Here is an 18,836-nt window from a genome sequence, read left to right as displayed (position 1 = left end):
TAGCAGCACACAAAATTATGAGCTGATGATTGTTAGGTCTTAACAATTTATGCCCCAAAGGTAGCGGAAGAGCAAGCAGGGACATTTGCAAGGTCATGGACTGTGTGATTAAAGTTGGAGAGGACTGTGGAGAGAAGCGGGAGGGAGATCTGCTGACACCATGTTCATACTGTGTGTCACGAGTGACCAGGTCTTTGAAGAGTAAGTGGTTAACTCATTCCACTGGCTGAAATGGGCAGACATGTAGGAACCTGCCCTAGTAGCCTTGGGAAGGTGAGTTGCCTTTGTGAGGGCACTTGGGCAGCTAACAGCAGTGTAGCAGCGTGAGCTGCTGGAGGATATTCACCGCTGCCATGCAATCGTGTTCAGCTGTTCTCTAACTGCTGCTCAGGGCAGTTGATTGCACCTTGAAAATAAGTGTTCACTTCGTAACAGTGCTATATTTTCTGGGTTAGTTTTGTCTGATCCACTACAGGTAGAGTTGCCATCAGCCTGTCTAGGCTGTTGTAGGCAGTAAATGTGCCTATCCCACTTTCCTGTCTATTTGTTTCCAGCGAGGTCCTTCCTCAGAGTGTGTTACCTCAGGTCTACAGAATGCTGAAATGCTGATGGCAGCACGGCTGAAAATTAATCCTATGAAAATAAAAATTGCTGAATCAATCAGATAATTCAGATACTCCTCAGGCTTGTCATTATGGTGATGACACACAGAAACAAGATGGGACCGTGTGTGTGAGGTATGAGTGTGAGGTTAATGAGGAAGATAACTTTTCCTTTTGAAAGCCATCAGGAGACAGAAAAACCAAGCCAATATGCTATAAAATTAAATTGTAATAACTCAAAAACCTACCTGGCACAAACAAGAGAAGGCCAGACATTACTTCTTATGGATTATGTTTGAGAAAAATCACGTTTTCCATCTAGTAAGCCAGAACACCCATTGATGCAAAATGTTAAGGTTTAAGGAGAATTAAACTCATACTAAGAAAATGCAGAACTCTATATGATATAGATATGATATAATATATGTATATATTATATTATATATATAATATATATAAGCCCTGCTTGAAATCTGTTTATCATTTTTTCAAAGAGCACGTGAAAAATAGCCATGTTGAATTAACTATCTCAACACCAATATGTGAGAGATTGGCCTTATTTCTGGTGAATGTTGCCCCTCTAATGAGCACAAAGTAAAAAGTCCCCACAAGAAAATAATTAAATGTGAAAAATTAAAAGCTGTAATGGTATTGTTATCAAAAAATCTCTGTAGATAATAATGAGAAATATGCATCTGAATGTAACATGATGTCTTATTAGCATATTATACAGTAATGTAGAGTATCTTCTTCAGAGTGCTTTTAATTTTTATAGCATTAAAGTGTGTCCACACTGTTGTCTCTGAAGCTGTTAAACCAAGTTCATATCAGACAACTTGCAAGATATCCCACTTGCATTGAATATTTCTGTTTCACTGCATCTAGCACAATGTGTGCTCTGCACACCTGAAAGCAGTTTCAATTCCTTCATGTCCCAAAGGAAGCGTCAACAAAAGACTTTCTTCTGGAGACACTCTTTCATATGGAAAAGGGAGACTTTAGTTCAGCATTACAATAATAATAGAAATTCTCTTTATTGGATGGGTTCCAATAAAAATTGTGTTGGATTGACTTCTGCAGTCATCCGTTTTCCAGTCTGATATACATTGTATCAGTTGCCAAGGACTGAATTGATACTGGTAACTTATTTTAAGACCCTTTTTATACTTTTTAGGATACAATAAGAGATTGGAGAAAAACCAATGAAATTGTCCTTGTACAAGCAGATTTTTTGGGGCACGGGGCGGGGGTGGGGGGTGGGGGGAGGATTTTGTGTGACAAATTAATTCCTGAAACAGTGGAAAGATGAAATTTCACCTAACTAGATGTGTAATTTAGAGCACTTATCCACCTTCCCTTTACCCTTGGTGTAAGGAGAATCAATCTATAATGAGTTAAGTGTCTAGAATACTCACAGCCTTTTTTAACTTAACTTTCATGCCTAATGAATTATGTTCTATTTACAGGTTTTATCTGGGGTGAAATTAAACAGATGTGGGATGGTGGACTACAGGACTACATTCACGATTGGTGGAACCTCATGGATTTTGTAATGAACTCCTTGTATCTGGCAACAATCTCATTGAAAATTGTTGCATTTTCAAAGGTAAACTTAAAAAAAAAAAAAAAAAAAAAAAAAAAGGTGCAACATTTTTCAGATAAATTAAATCAGGCTTCTTCAACCTTCCTTCTGTGTTTGAAGGGCCTGAGGCTTAGCAATGCAAGAGATGTATGATGTGCTCTGTGAATCTTCTGCAGCAATGACAAGAAACTAGACAAGTATAAAAAAAATATTGGGTTTTATGCTTTTTTCTTCTTGGCCCATGCAATCTTTTCTTATTTTTTCCTGAACTGTCATACGGTTAATTTCTTGAGAAAGTAAAATGACCTGTAATATTTTATAATGTTTGCATTTTATATCAATCTTTGATTTTTTTAAGTGAGGAATTATTGCCCCTAAGATGATTTTACACACCTTTCATACAAGTCTACTGGCAAAATATGTAGTCAAAATTGGTGGGGCAAACTAAGGAGCAAGATTTTAATTTCTTTTGGAAATATATTATAGGTGCAATGTGACAAAGTAAAAATTAAGGGAATAAAATGGTCACTTGAGGCTGGATATGTTAACTTTTACATTATTTTCATGGACTTGTTGCGAATAGTCTTGTATTTCCACTGCTTTAAGTATCTTCCAGCAGAACAGTCCTTCTTTCCAAAGGCATAGAACATGTGTGAACATTTTGTATGTATTCCACATGAATACAGAGTATGATAGAAAATCCTCATAAAATGAGGTATTTTGAGAAAAAAAAAATGGTCTCAAGTGCAAGGAAACCACATATGAAAGGAAATTAAAGCATTTTTTAGCATTTGTCATAGAGTTCTTATCACTGTCATATCCAGGTCAAGATAAGCCACTGGGATCAGCACTGTACTTAAGCTTTTTCAAATTTGCTGCCACCAGCGATAATTTATGGTTGCAATAGTGCTCCTCTGTAGGCATGGAAGGAGAGTCCCTTCTCTGCCAAGATACTTTTGACTGGGACGAGGAGAGAGCTGTCAAGTAGCCAGTTATGACTTCGCCTCCTCAAACAGCAGCTGTTCTTGCTGCAGCCCTGCCACAGGCATAGAGGAACTTAGGAACTTTAATTTGTGTCATCTTGTGTCTTTTCACAAGGGTCCATGTGTCAGCCAGTCAGGAGCAGGGATGAACTAAGACCTGGGATGTGTTGACACATCCGCCTTCTTTGACAAAAGGTTTCTGACATGCTGGGTCTCTGGCTGCAAACCCTTGGAAGTCTTATCACTCAGCAAAATTTGGAGCCTGAAAGAGGAAGGTGCCCCAAAAACTGGTGGACTGCCATTTAAAAGCTAATTAAATGCCTTTTTACACACAAAGGTCCCTTATCATAATGTGACTAGAAAATAAATAGTCATTTCACTGTCCCTTGTAACAAAGCACATAGTTCATTTAAAACAGACATTTCCAAAGCACTGGAGATGGCCAATTAATCATTTCAGAATAATACTAATTAGAAGACATTATAATCCTTTCATCTCCCAAATGGCTTCTGCTTACAGTAATCGGATTCCAAGGTGACAGTATCTGGGATAACGTGCATCCATTACTCTCCAAATTAGTGCTTACATTTTAATCATAATGAATACAGTGCTTAAAAAAACAGTTCTAGTCAGCTGAAACACATGATGAAGTAATGAACAGAGGAACGCAAGTGTGATTTAATACCCTGCCACATTCCTTCATATGCCCACAACAGAGTTCCTTGCCACTATGCCAGATGAGATTGAGAGGATGCCAAATGTAACCAGTATGTTTTAATGTAAAGCTTGAATTTTCTTTTCCTAAGCATTGTGAGTCAGGTTTTTCTAAGTTACAACTATTCTGTCTTTATTGAACCAAATATATAAGGTCATTTCTTAGATTTACTCTATCTTCTATGGATCAGTTCCAGCCACCTAAGAAAATACTTTAACTCCCTTGAATAAAATTATGAGTGTCCCCATGCTAGTGTCCTGTGTGATAAATATTCCCAGAGTAAAAAATAGTGCATTGCCTGTTTAAAGCTCTCTGACTGATGCAGTAGTTAAGTAGATGGATATTATCTAGAGTAGCTGATGGGGTAGTGTAAAATTCACCAAAGTGCGTAATTTCAGGTTGAGAGAACTGCTAAGATAACTCAAAGTTACTGGTTTCATTGCCAGTATTCAAATAAAATAAGGACTTCTTACAATTTTTGATGGCCTATGTTTTTTTGTCTCTGTATCAATGTTAGGTCTTCCTAAATTATCCAGTGTATCCACTGAAAATGCTCTCTCCTCCATAAAAAATCATAATATATGGTACATTGTCACAATTTTTTTAAAGCACAAGATGACAGATTTTAAGCAACACATTTGTTTTTGTGGAGGACTTTAAGTAGAAATCATTCTGCATAAGACAAAATGGTTCTTTTTATGTTTTTTGAATATAATTTATTTTGTTCTGATGTGTAAAGTTGCATGCAGTGCCAACATGTGTGCAGAATCTGCTTGCTTTATCTTAAATACTTGTTAAACCTGAGCATTGGACCTAGTGCTGCTTGTTTTCAATTCTGCTAGAAATCACATACAATTTCATTTTGCTGATAATGTGTCTCAGCCATTGACATGAAAATCTAGTAAGGAAACAAATTCCTGTTCAGAGCAAGAACTCTGAAAAGTAGCTAAAGTACCTTATTTTGCCACCAATTCTGCAGAAGCTTACATCTTACATGGTTGCATTGTAAAATTGTTTTGATGGATATTTTACCAGATTCACAGACTAAATGTTCATTTACATAGGAGGATTAACACCTCTCCACCCCTGAAAAATTATGGACTCAATTCCTAAGTGAAATTGCCATTTTAAAGCTCGCTGCTAGGCCATTCCTCTGCCCCCTTCCTACTGCTGCTTTGAAATTCCACATAATGAATGCAAAGATTGGTACATGCATTTTAAAATAGGAAGCGTTCACATTTACATATGACTTTTCAGGAAAGGATTTAAAGTACTTTTCCTGAAATGGATATTATTTAACTTGTCTCTTTGTGACCAGAAACAATGGGGTCACCTTAGACTGAGGTCCAATAGCCCATTAAGCATTCAGGTAGCCTGATCTACATGTCTGGTTGTTCTCTTGTGGTGCTCTCAAAAGACTGAGAGTTCATGTCTTTTGTTTTAATGGGAAAACAGTGATCACTCAGTTTTTGGGGGTTTTGGTTTGTTTGTTTGTTTTTTCCCTTGCAAATGGCTCAGATATTGAATTTGCATTTTAATTCCTTTGAGTAAGGATCAAAAATTATTATCTTGTATTCCCTGGCTGATATCACAAAAGCATCATATATCTGCCTTGAAACTCTATTGTTTATATGCTGCTCAGTTTGTTTTCTGCTCTTCTTAATTTTCCATTGATGTGCCATGTAGATTTCTTTCAACCACTGAGCCAGTAATAGGTGTTATTTAATCAAATTAAGTGGTGGTTGGCTTTGTTATATGTCAAAAGGTTGTGTTTGTATTTCAAGGGGGGCAGAAATTCATCAGGGTCACCAAATAGAGGACTGCAGACTATCAACATCATGATTTACAGCAAACTCGGTGTTGCTATGCTTTCTCTTACCATTTTCCAGTCCCTAGAACAATATTAATTTACTTATCCTGTGTAGAGCAGAAGGACTTCAACAAACATGAGTGAGAGAAAAAAAATGCTTCTATTCTCCGTGGTTTGGCTCTAAGATACTTTTTTTTTTTTTTTTTTCCCCACTGTTCCTGGTTTTAGTATACCTAGTCTTTTTGCTAGTCTTCTGTATTTTCCTTTTCACATGAAAGCTGCTTTGTTCTCTAGGTTTTTCTTTAACATTTCTAGATTCCTTTTCAGCTGCCTCTGCTGTAGTTAGTGTAGTTAATAGGGATTTGTTGTTAGAGACCTCTTATACTCATTATTTTCTTTATATTATTTGCTGTCTTCTTGAAGTTAGTATATTTCACAGACAATTTCCAAACTTACCTCTCAGGCCTTCACCTTTCTCACTTTTTTTGCCAAGTATTTCCAGTCTCCTAAATTATGTTTCTTCAACACTTAAATAACAGCCATCACTCTCTGCTTATGACTGTGACACCTCTGGAATTCTATCCAAACATGCAGGAAGCAGTTGGGCCCAAAAAAGGAAGAGTCAGTTATGCTGAAACATCACAGTTGTGCCTTTGATTTCCCTTTTACATATTTGATCTTCTGATCTTTTCTGAATGTTTGAACAAATCTGTTTTATGTCTTTATCTAGGACATCAAAGTCCTATTTTCCTCACCTTTCAGCATAACATACTTTCTTCTAGAAAAAGTAACATTGGATGCATCTTGCCAACTACAGCTGTAAGACAGTCTACCCCTTCCCCAACAATCAATGAAAAAATCAGAAAGTTAAAGAGCAACTCATGTATGTGGGATATTTGCTTTCCCACTACTCTAGAAATTCTCATTTCTCTTTGCTGACTGTAAAAGTAGGTGGCAGAGTGCAGGTATGGCTTTCCACACCTGGCTTGTTAAACTTGATTCTTGTTGTCTTGGTATAGCATGTGCAATGCTCGCTCAGTGTCGTGTAGTTCCATGTATTTCTCAGGAGGGTATTTCCTTAGATTTCTCCCAACTCCCCCACATCTGTAACTTCCCTGGAATCTGCCAGTACTTGCCCTCACCTAAAGCATGTCTGCAGTTTGATGTTTTTGATTCTCTACCAAAAACTTCATCTCTTCCCAGTTTCATATCTGTACTTTACGTTCCTCCATGACTGTATTTTACTTTATTGCCCCAGAAAACTTTGTGTACTCTTCCCTAATCTGAGTATCTACTGCACTGTCCAGTACCAATCCTTGCTTGTACAGACAATTATTCCTAGTTATTTAATAGGTGCAGATTTTCAGCTGTGAGAATTTGCAGTAATGTGCTGTAAAATATCATTCAAAGAAAGACATTATAGGAATCATGCTGAGGAGTTCTCAGCTCTCCTCAAAAACACTGAAAATATTTTCTTCTGCTTTTTCTTCTTGTTTTATCTCTTATGTATTGTCTCTGGTAACTAAATTTTGTTTTCTACTGTCTGTTTTTCATCACTGATCTTGAATCAATCAGAACTGGATTAAAGAGCCATAGTGGATGAGGCAGATAATTGTTAGGGAGAGGATAGTCTAATGAAGAGAGTACTGATCCATAATTCCAGTAGATCTAGATTTAATTCACTGCTCTGTAGAGAACAAATATCACAGGTGAACAAAATGAAAGACTGAGTAATTCTTAATTCTTTAATGGACTATTTTTCAGTTTTGTAGTTCTCATCCCCAAATCCACAAACTCATCAGCTGCTGTGGTTGCTTTTATATGAGTAAATGGCATTGTGCCAGGGATTGCTGTCAGGCACTGGGACAGTTTCACATGTACTACTAGTGTACTACTAGTACTACTATTTAGAGAAACCCTGGTGTAGGGCCTGTGCTGACTGTTAGTGTCCAAAACAATGCCCAGTTCCTTTTCACAGTTTTGGATTGTAGAATTACAGAATCATAGGATGGTCTGGGTTGGAAAGGACCTTTAAAGGTCATGGAGCCCAGTGCCTCTGCAATACTCAGGAAAACTTCAGCTAGGTCCGGCTGCTCAGGGCCTCATCCAGCCTGACCTTGAATGTCTTCAGGAATGGGTTATCTGCCACCACACTGGACAACCTGTTCCAGTGTTTCACCACCCCCGTCATAAAAATGTTATTCCTTATATCTAATCCAAATCTACCCTTTTTCAGTTTAAGACCATTAGCTCATTGCTATTGCTACAGGCCCTAGTAAATAGTCCAGCTCCATTTTTGCTATGAGGCCCTTTCAGGTACTGGAAGGCCGCAAGATCTTCCTAAAGTCACCTTTTCTCCACACTGAACATCCCCAGCTCTCACAGCCTTTCCTCAGAAGAGAGGTGCTGCAGCTTTGTGACCATTTTCACTGCACACCTCTGCACCAGCTCCAACAGTCCGTGTCTTTCCTGTACCGAGGATGCCAGGGCTGGATAAAGCACTCCGGGTGGAGTCTCACCAGAGTGGAATAGAGGGACAGAAACCCTCCCTTGGCCTTCTGGCCTCACTTCGTGTATAGCCCAAGATATGGTTGGCTTTCTAGGCTGTGAGCATGCATCTACCAGCACCTCAACTCCATTTCCTCACAATCCCTTCATTCCCCTGATACAGGGAGCTGCCCTGACCCAGATGCAGTGCCTCACACTTGGTCTCATTAAACCCCATGGTGTTCCCATGGGGCCACTTCCTGAGCTTGTCCCAGTGCCTCTGGATGGCATCCCGTCCTTCAGGCATGTCAACTGCACCACTCAGCTTGGTGTCATCTGTAAGCCTGCTGAGTGTGTACTCAATCCCTTTGTCTATGTCATTAATTAAGATGTTAAATAGTCCCAGTCTCTGTACAGATCCCTAAGGGATGCTACTTGTCACTGACACCCATTTGGACATCAAGCTGTTGATCATCTCTGGATGCACTCATCCAGCCAGTTCTTTATCCACGGAATAGTTCACCTATCAAATCCACCAGTTCAGAGAGAAGGATGTTGCAAGGGATCATGTCAGAAGCCTTACACAAGTCCAGACATGAGACCTGCAACCTTTCCCTTGTTCGCTGGCGCAGTCACTCCATCATAGAAGGCCTCTTAGAAGTGGGTCAGGAAGGACTTTGCCTCAGTGAAATCGTGCTGGTGCTTCAAAATCACCTCCCTGTCCTCCACGTGCCTCAGCATAGCTTCTAGGGAGATCCACACATGGAGTGCCTTTCCTTACTGCTCAGGGCATGCCCAGCAGTTCTGAAGGTGCATCTGTGTGATCCAGAGTAGATAAATACAGATAACACCATAGTCCCTCTTTGAAATCTGCATTATAATATATTATATTATAATTTATATTATATTATCCTCTTTTTAGAGGGCTTCCTAGCATAGATTCTCTCCTCTGATATGTTCTATAAAACAGGTTAATAAGACCAAATAAATAATAATGAGTCTGCCACACTAGTTAAGCCTCAGTTCAAATATCTTTCATCTTCAGGATTTTTTTTTTTTTTTTGGTAGGGCTGGGACAGAAGTCACAGTTTCAGGGTCAGACTCTTTAATAATGAGACACATGAGCAGTTTGCCATGGTTCATTAATAAACATATTTTTCATCATTGGTCCAGTATTAGTGATTAAGTGATATACTTGGTGATTGAATGTTTTCTTCCTGCTTGCCAGAGTTTTTGTGGGTTTCTATCCATCACTGTCAGCCCTGCACTTTTCTCCAAAGAAATAATTTACCTCCTTGTACAGCTGGAAATTTCTATAATTCTAAAAAGCAAGGTGCTCAAAATTGTTCTTTTGCAGTGTCAGAATTTTTAGACTGTGAATTTTTTTGCTACTGTTAAAATATATGTTGATAGCTGCAAATTATTTGAGCAGCTTTTAAAGGAACTGACATGCTTGTTGATGCATCAAAATAGAGGAGTAATTTCTTCCCTTCTGCTTGTTTTCAGTATAGTGGGTTAGTTCCACGGGAGAGCTGGGACATGTGGCATCCAACCCTGGTGGCTGAGGCCCTGTTTGCAATCGCAAACATCTTTAGCTCCCTGCGCTTGATCTCATTATTCACTGCAAATTCTCACCTGGGACCTCTGCAGATATCTCTAGGAAGAATGTTGCTGGACATTTTGAAGTTTCTCTTCATATACTGCCTTGTGCTGCTCGCTTTTGCAAATGGATTGAACCAGCTGTACTTCTACTATGAGACAAATGAACCTGGCAATTGCAAAGGAATACGATGTGAAAAGCAGAATAATGCATTTTCAACGTAAGTAGCTACTTCTTACTATTCTCCCCCTCTCCCCAAATATTTTAATCTCTTAGATGCTGTTTACAGAAAAGAACCACCATTTTCTGTTGGTATTACAGGGGTGTCCTGACAAATACATCTAATATTACCCTAACAATAATTTAAAAAAAAAAAAAAATCACTCTAATAATGTTCACCTCATACCACAGTGAAGTCTGTAAAACTCAGGATATCTCAAAAGATAAAAGGTGAAATAGAGACAAGAGGAAGATGAATGGGATTAGAAGTTTTATAAGGTCACCAGTTTAGACCTTGCTCATCCAGACACCTCTCACTCTGTATTTCTTCCATGTCTACCTGTGAGCATTAAATAATTCTGGTGTTCTAAAACATGAAGAGTCTTTGCAAATGTGATAGGCTGTAAAAAAACATGCCGTCCAAGATTCTACTGACTCTACTCTGTACAATCAAATTTCTAATTTCTGTTGTAAACTGTTTCTTTTTCTTTCACTTTAAAATCAATTTTACTTCATTATAGTTTTTAGTTCATCTATAGTATACCAAAACACTACCAAATGAACACTAATTCTCTTGCCTTTCACCTTCCAACCTGAATCAAACTACTTCTATAAATGTCCATTCCCTATTAACTTCTGTGTATCTAGGCTGTTTTTTAAAATATATTTATTACCAATGGCTTCCTTCTTAGAGGAAATTACTTTATAAAAATAGCAGCCTTTATATCATCTTAATCAAGTAACTTTTCTCAGGCACAGCATATTCATGTTATATATTAATAACACCTGTGCAGGTCTAAATTTTATGTGATTGAACAGAAAAGTACACCGATATTTTTCAGAGCTCAGCATGGAGGGAAACAATATTCATCTGGGAAACAGTGGGGAGTACTGGTATCAGTGTCAGAAGGTGGTGTCATGGCAAACTGTGATGCTTTATGTGCTCCATACTTTCAAGGAGCAGAGTCTAACCAGGACTGTTCTTATGAAACTACAGTGTAGCTGAACACGGAACAAAAGGGAAAATTTTTCAATCTATTGAGCTGCAGAGGCTTATTTTTTAAACTTCATCATTGTTACTAGCTTCCTAGCTGTTGTACAAACTTCTCGAAGGCAATGTCCTATACTTCAGGTATAAAAACACAAATTTCTTATGAGAACAGCATGCTTGTTTTTTTGTGTCTACCTTCTTTATAAAAATATATGCTAATGATAGTAATGTCTTTCTAATTATTCAACTCCTTCTATCTCTGGCTCTCAACAAACCAGAATTGCATAATATGAAGATACCATACTTCTTTCAACATCCTGGCAAAACACAGTCACTGAGTTACTTTTGGATCCTTACTCTACCCCTTATAGTTAAAGCAAAGCATCAAAATAGTTCAAAAGATGATGTCCAACATAAGATCTTTGAAACTATATTTCTCTCTCTCAAGTTTGAACAAAACTTTCAAGCAAAATCGGCCTTTTGCTTGCAGGCTTATTTACAGATTCTGTATTCTATATCTAGAGGCCCAGATTTGAAACCCCAGGCCATTCTTTCAATGGAAAGATATTTCTGTGTTGGCTATATTGTGATAAGTGTCATTTATCTCAGTCAAGTCAAGAACTTTTGTGTGTTTTGGGAGAAACTGAAGAATCTAAAGCTAAGTGTGTTGTTATTATACAGCTATTCCTTCTGGGTTTTGTTTTTCAGGTTATTTGAAACGCTGCAGTCATTATTCTGGTCTATATTTGGACTCATCAATCTCTATGTGACCAATGTGAAAGCAAGGCATGAATTCACTGAATTTGTTGGGGCCACCATGTTTGGTACCTATAATGTAATATCTCTGGTTGTTCTACTCAACATGCTAATAGCCATGATGAATAACTCTTACCAACTCATTGCTGTAAGTTGTTCCTTATTTTTAGATCATTTATAATATATACCCTCTCTCTGTTCCTACATTCATTTTTTTTCTGGCAGTAAAACATTTCACAGGCAGGACATTGGAACAAATACAGCAATTTACTCTAATTCTTTTGCACTCTTCTGGAAGGACAAAAAAAACCAGACCCAAGCTGGACTGGGTAGAGGGAAATTTCCCCACAACAGTGAAAGGGGAAGAGGTGACCCTGATGAAGAAACCAGCTGTGGGTTGAGAAGGGTGTCCTGATGCTTTTGGCAAGTGACATGGGCTACAGCCCTGCCCAAGCTGCACTGTGCAGGAACCCTTCTTAGAAAAAGACTGCCCAGGGTTGTTCTGTCACTGCTTCATTTTTAATACATTATATTTGTTAGCATTTGAAAGGCTGCCTTTTTTTTTTTTTTAATCTGACATGGATATACAGTTTACAAAAATTGGGGGCATATGTTCCAAGGACACTAGCTATTCAAACAAAAGGTTATGTCTTCTCATTCAACAGTGTCATGTTTCCTCCTTTAATGAAAACTGTCTTTATCCTTACCAGAGCTATTGGGGTAGTTTTATTTCTAAACTGTCTATTACAGAGACTAAGAAAAATGAACACTGATTCATCATATGATAATTCAAATATGATCATGCAGAAAGCAAACAAAAGAAAACTTCACAGTCTTAAGATTTTAAAAGGTAGCACTTTTTTTTTTTCCATTTTAGAAATTACAAGTGTTTCCACAAAAAACCCCAAAAATCTGACCACCTGGTATTTTTATAACTCTAGTTGTCAGAGTCTAGTGAACCATATCACAACATAGTGCCACTCCCAGAACTTGGGTTGTAGGTACTGTACTTCTTCTGCTACAATTTCTAAATCATTGCTTTTGGTACTGTATGGCCAGGGCTAGACCTGTAGCTGAAGTTCTTGTCTATCCAAATCTAACATTAGTGATTTTAATTTCTTCTTCAGCTGCTAGGATTTAGATATATTTCCATGGCCTTTAGCTTTCATTTCCCCAAAACATTCAGAATTATACAATACTACATAGGTTCCAAAATAAATAAAATTTCAAATAAAAATAAAAACCCACCCCACAATCTATCTCAAAGGGAAAAAAGATACTTGACTCAATAGTTCTGATAGCCTCATGATTTGCTGGATAACCTATTTGTGAATTTTGGGGACTGGTAATTTCTAAGAAAATGCATGAGCCTTACTGACTTGTTGAAGTTACTGCAGAGTAGCATAATTAGACTGATCATGCAGAATAATGGTGAGCTGCTATTACAACAGAATGTTTCTTCCAGAGATGTAGTATTTCTTTGCTTGTATTTATTTTCTATTTTTTTGAGAGAGACTTTGCATAATTTAACAGCTAGGAACAGTGAAAGGAAGTGCTTATAAGTAGATACATACTTTACATATCAAACATCTCCCTACTGAGGTAAAGCAGCTTTGCTTTGCTTTGTGTTAAAGACCTTCTGTCAAAAGATGGCAGTATTTTAACAAGACAATGCATTAGTATTTCAAGGTTGTTCTAGTTCTAGTTTTTTCAGATTTTTGTAGAGGTTTATTTTGCCTCTTTAATTACAGCAACATCTGTGCTGATGATGTGCTTCTTGTGTGCAGGATCATGCAGACATTGAGTGGAAGTTTGCTCGAACAAAACTCTGGATGAGTTACTTTGAAGAAGGAGGGACTCTACCCACTCCTTTTAATGTCATACCAAGCCCAAAGTCTTTGTGGTATCTGATCAAATGGTTATGGAGACACCTTTGCAAGAAAAAAATTAGAAGAAAGCCTGAAAGTTTTGGAACAATAGGGGTACGTTGTGTGGTTTTACTCTGCCTGTAGTCCTCCTCTTTGCTATATAGATGAGATTTTCTCAGCCTTACAGAGTGTCTGAACTGTCAAATAATATGCATATGAGCTAGAGACTAGTTCTAGCAGAGAATGTTTACTTTTTACATTCACATCAATGTGTGATTGAGAAGAGAAAGCATCATCATATGATGCATCATCATACCATGACAGTATGAACCATGACTGTGCTTCATCTACAGATACTGCGAGAAAGATTAAGAGCAATAAAAAATACAAGAGATCAAATGTGTATACTTGTCTGCCAGCATCAGAATTGTTGGTTGCTAATCCCTAGCTCAAGAGTCACAGTTCAGGTATAATTGAATACCATGAACCAGAGACTCATGTATGAAGTATTCATCATGGGATATTCTCTGTGTCTCTGTCTCTCTATATGTAATGAAATTAGTTTACCATAAAAGCATTCTTACCAAAAGCTGTTCCCATTAAAAAAAAAAAAAAAAAAAAAAAAAAAAAAAAAAAAATTAAAGCTAAGAGCATTTACTTGGACTTGACTTCTTGAATTTAAAGGTAGAGCTATTTCAGAATCACATTCTGAAATTATGCCATATTCTGATACTGCTGATTAGCAGTGACATTTCTAGGAAGAAAAATAGAAGGGAAAAGACACACAAGGTGACCAAGAATAGTCCTGCACCTGGATTCAGCCTGTGTAATATCTCAGCCACTTACTTTTCTCTGGTAGCTGCAGTGGGTAAAACAATTTTGAATTTTTCCCTCCTAACTTCATCTGCTTGAGATACCTCAGTCAGCAACACAATTTTTCTATACTGTCAGTGCAAATATTCTGGCAACATCCTAATCCACCGACAACTAATTCTCTCTAGTTATGTTTTCTTCATTTCCCATGAGCAAATCAGTACCTCAGTAACTAGACTGAATTTAGCCAGCTTTAGCTAAAGAAGACTATTTGGGATAAGATGGGGATAAAGGCATTTTCTCTATACCATAGCAATTTGATGGATATAAATGTTTCAAGTCTGTTAGGAACTCATGTTGCCAAGTATTAAATGAGAGTATGAAAGTCAAATGTGGGTAAGGGGGGAAAAGACAGGGGTATAACCCTTGTGCTATTGATTCTTATAAAAAACCCCTTCCATTCATTTAAAAGAAGTCAATGCAATTCTTTGATGACCATTACTATATCAACCTTTTCTTTTTATTACTTTCCCATTTCTTCACAAGTGATTTATAAGTTTTTCCTGCTTGTTCTGCTGTCATATCCTGGAATGCAGTTTAATCTCTAGATGTACTTGGAGGAACAAGTTCATATGCATGGTAAATAGGAAAAGTAGCATATAAAACTAATTCACAATTACTATGTTGATAAATGGATTTTGTCCTCTTTGTAGAAAGCTTCATATCGGGCTTATTGCAATATATTGATATTGTTGGCTAGTATCTACATTGTGAAAGCAAAATTGTTTCACTTAGCTGTCATATTTGTACATATAGGAAAAAGACAGCCAGGAAAAGAATATAATAAACATGAGGGTGACATTGAAACACACCAGTAATGGATTGTAAGAAACACACGCTGAAAAAAACCCATTAAGTTAAGAAAGACTAACAGTGATTCATATAGGGATTTTAAAAAGAACATGAAATAGCATGAATGGTGAATAATTTTAAGTGTAAAGCATCTCTGTGTAATATAGGAAGGGAAAAAGTAAATGCAGAGACCAACAGAAGGAGAAAGTATGAGATGTTGTTAGAAAGAAAAAGTCAAGAGAGATAGTGATAGTTGTGTGTGTGGGAGAGTGGGCAATGCTTCCAGGCATTTGTTAAACATTTGGTAGGGATGATTAGCTATTGTAAACTGAGAGAATGATATTAAAATCAATGGTATGATGCCAGTGTATAACAGAGAGTTGATTAACACCATATTCCTTTTTGACTGAGACAGGTACAGAATACCCTTACACATCCCAGTTAAACCTTCACGATAATATTTCTTGTCAGACCTTCCATCTGGAATAAGGAAATATTTTTTTCCTTTTTCTTACCCTATCAAACTGCATATTTGGGAGTAAACTCATTCCTGGCTAAGTGGAATAATAAAGAAAGATGCGGGGTGCTCCCAGCCCTATGCTGAATGGCATTGGTGAGGAAAGGGATTCAGAAAGATCATCTCTACTTCCTGCACCTACCTCCTGCTAGGGTACATAAATACAACCTTCAAGAAACCCACATCTTAGATTTGAGAAAACTGGTGCAGCAAAGGGTCAGTGGGTAGGGAGTCTCTGCACCAAGCTGCTTGCGAATTTTTCCAAATAGAATTCTCTTTTTGTTTTTAAGTTAAAATCCTCCAAAATCTCTAAGCACCAAACTTTTTAATTACTATATTTCAGTTTGAAATAAGATTTTGTTGGAAAAGACTTTTTAGCTTCAGGATGAAATTTGTTTTAAGAAAGGAGCAGGTGCCATTTGAGGCAAATATCATAAGCTGAAAAGACCCAGCTTTACCTCTGTTCTCCAGTGGATATTTAACTATTTACCCCAAGTATAAAAGCTGTGACAACAGAAATTTCCTTCTTAAGATCTTTAAGATATTGTAGGGGCTAAGGTGCTCTCTTAGGAGAGCAGAAGACAAAGAGCTGAACCTAACTTCCTTATGATTTGAATGTGAACCTCTAGTTACTGAACTGTTTGGAAATGGAGGACATCAGTGAGAGAGAGAGATGTGGAACATTTTTAGTTGACTTCTGTATTTATTTTTTTATTATTATTATTTGAAAGTGGAGTCCCTAAAGCATGTGGGACAGTAGGGCCATATCCAACCACTGTTTACCCCTGCAGAACAGATTCTTAGTTGGAATTAGAGTCAAAACCCCTCAGAAGCAGGGAGCTCACCAGCAGAGCCATCACAGCAACCATACTCCCAGCTGCTTGAAAAAAGTGACTGGCTGTGGCTGGCCAGGCAGATTCAGCCCACCATATGGGCACCTCATAAAACTGCAAAGTTCTTCAGCTAATTCCTCAGCATGACACAAGCCCCATCAGGGTTATGTGAATTTGGAACATTTTGTCATTTCCAGACCCATTTATTCACCAAAGCTCCAAAATAGAGTAAGATGTGCATATATATACTCTGTGCTCTGATTTCCACATTGGGTAGATGCAAATCACCAGGTGCTGTTAACTGGACATTCCCCAAGAGGTTAAATCAACAAATGGGCACACCACACTGATCTCATAGTTTGTTCTGAGAGAGCGCACTTCTGGTTTTGATAAACTTCCCATCACTCACAGCTCAGCCTTGGTTTGATAGAACTTTTTCAATTGTCCCAATAAGCTACATCACAAATTAAATTTAAAACCTCTATGCCCTTTCAACCAAAAGTTAATGAAGAGTTTTCTCTGCCTTTTGTTCAAGGATCTCAGATTACTTCAGCTCACTTGCATCTCCCCTGTAATAACTTTGGCCTCTGAGCTACAAGATAATCTTTGTTGGGATCTACTCCTTTTCACTGAAGCCTTCATTATAAACTCTGTCTCCTTCCCTACAACCAGGACAGGGAGAGAAGAAAATACTAAAACATTATTTTCTTATATTGGCTATATGGATGGATGTATGCCACATTGTCTGTAAGGCAGAACTCAGATTTCAAAACATTCTGTTCTGAAATTTCTAAATGTTAACTTTCCTACTAGGAAGCACTAATCAGCAGTGACATACTATGGCATTTTCCAGTAGAAAAAGCAACAGTGTGCATCCTAAGAGCGAGTCAGTGCTAGAGGATACAAAATAGATGACAAACAGAAAGGAGCTGGCAAGGTTTATGCATGATCTCTGCAAAAAGTCTTCAGTAACAAAAAGCCAGAAATCATGAACTAGGACTGAGTCAAGGATCAAATCAACGGTGTCAAGAATCCACTGTAAAATTTATATATGTGTACATTTGAGAGTTCAGTATATGCAGGTAGAATGTGTAAAGAAAGGGTTCAGGGTTAGGATAGTTTACAGCACACATTCTAGTGAAACAATTTATCTGGCCCATAGGAAAAAGAGAAATGCCAGTAAAAATAAGTATTATATGATTGCTTGGGGGGATCATCTACACTGCTGTATATAACAAAACTATCATGGGCAGGAACACAGTAGGTAGCCATGTGAGGTGCCTCTGAAGAAAGCCAATTAATTTGCTTCTCCTTGGATGTCAGTTCTGTGGTTCTTCTGTCCTTTGTTGCAGTGGGACAGCTGAAGCAGTGGGTGGTAAAGTCAAGGGGAGGTTTTTCAAGGGAGAGGTTTTTTCCCCGAAAGCCACACAGTGCCCAGACTTGCTGATGGCAGCTTCTCTAGTCACAGCTTCAGCTGAAGGAAGGCCAGGATGGTACATGTGATTTACTAATATTTCAGCTCTGCTATCAATCAGACAGAGCTCTTCTACCATCCAGAGTTCAGCACATTTTTATATTCTGTCATTTTGACATATCCCAGGTATGCAGCATTTTCTTCAGCTATTATCAGTCATCTCCTGCACTTAAAATTCTGAAATAAGTGCATGCTTGTGTGCTGCTCTTTACATATATCTATATCATCTATATCTATATCTAGCTATATCACTTCTATTCATTTTGTTAGCTCACCTTTGCAAAAGCCAGATTAGTAATATAATTCTATTATTTAGGCTGAACTTTTCCTGACTGCACATGGCTTATGGATGTGTCAAGGCTAATCCTGCTGGCCATCTGAAATCCACTGCTACTTCAGAAAAAATTTTAAAAAATTATATATATATATATATATATATATAGGAAAAGAAATCCTAGTCCCACCAGAACAAATGGTACTGTTTCCCTCAAATTACATTCTACTTTACATCTCATCAGTCAACAGAAAGTGTTTTACCTATAATTTTAAGTATTTCAGAAGTGAAAATGGAAAGGATTGCCAGGGATAGCTTCAGGTTGGTTTTGTTAGGTTTGTTTGTTTGTTTGTTTTTTTAATCTGATGTCTAGATAAAGTTACCTCTTTTCTAGCTATCCAGATTTTTATGCCATTTTCTAAGCAACCTGCATGGTTTTGTCATTTGTTACAGAAAATCT

At 37.6% G+C, this 18,836-nt stretch overlaps 1 protein-coding gene across 2 annotated transcripts in view; it reads left to right on the top strand.

Moving 5' to 3' along the window:
* The window catches only part of TRPC4 (transient receptor potential cation channel subfamily C member 4), a 131,505-nt gene that overhangs the window by 106,398 nt on the left and 6,271 nt on the right, over nt 1-18,836 (top strand). Inside the window, exons 6-9 of one of the 2 annotated variants that reach the window (XM_040055183.1) lie at nt 2,069-2,208; nt 9,686-9,999; nt 11,698-11,893; nt 13,533-13,727. In XM_040055183.1, coding sequence (XP_039911117.1) covers nt 2,069-2,208; nt 9,686-9,999; nt 11,698-11,893; nt 13,533-13,727 — 845 coding nt within the window. The remainder of the gene's footprint in view (nt 1-2,068; nt 2,209-9,685; nt 10,000-11,697; nt 11,894-13,532; nt 13,728-18,836) is intronic. The other variant, XM_040055184.2, reaches the window with a different exon arrangement.

This window comes from Hirundo rustica, chromosome 2 (genome assembly GCF_015227805.2).
Source record: "Hirundo rustica isolate bHirRus1 chromosome 2, bHirRus1.pri.v3, whole genome shotgun sequence".
In the NCBI taxonomy this organism is placed as follows: domain Eukaryota; kingdom Metazoa; phylum Chordata; class Aves; order Passeriformes; family Hirundinidae; genus Hirundo; species Hirundo rustica.
This window is presented reverse-complemented; position numbering and strand designations above follow the sequence as displayed.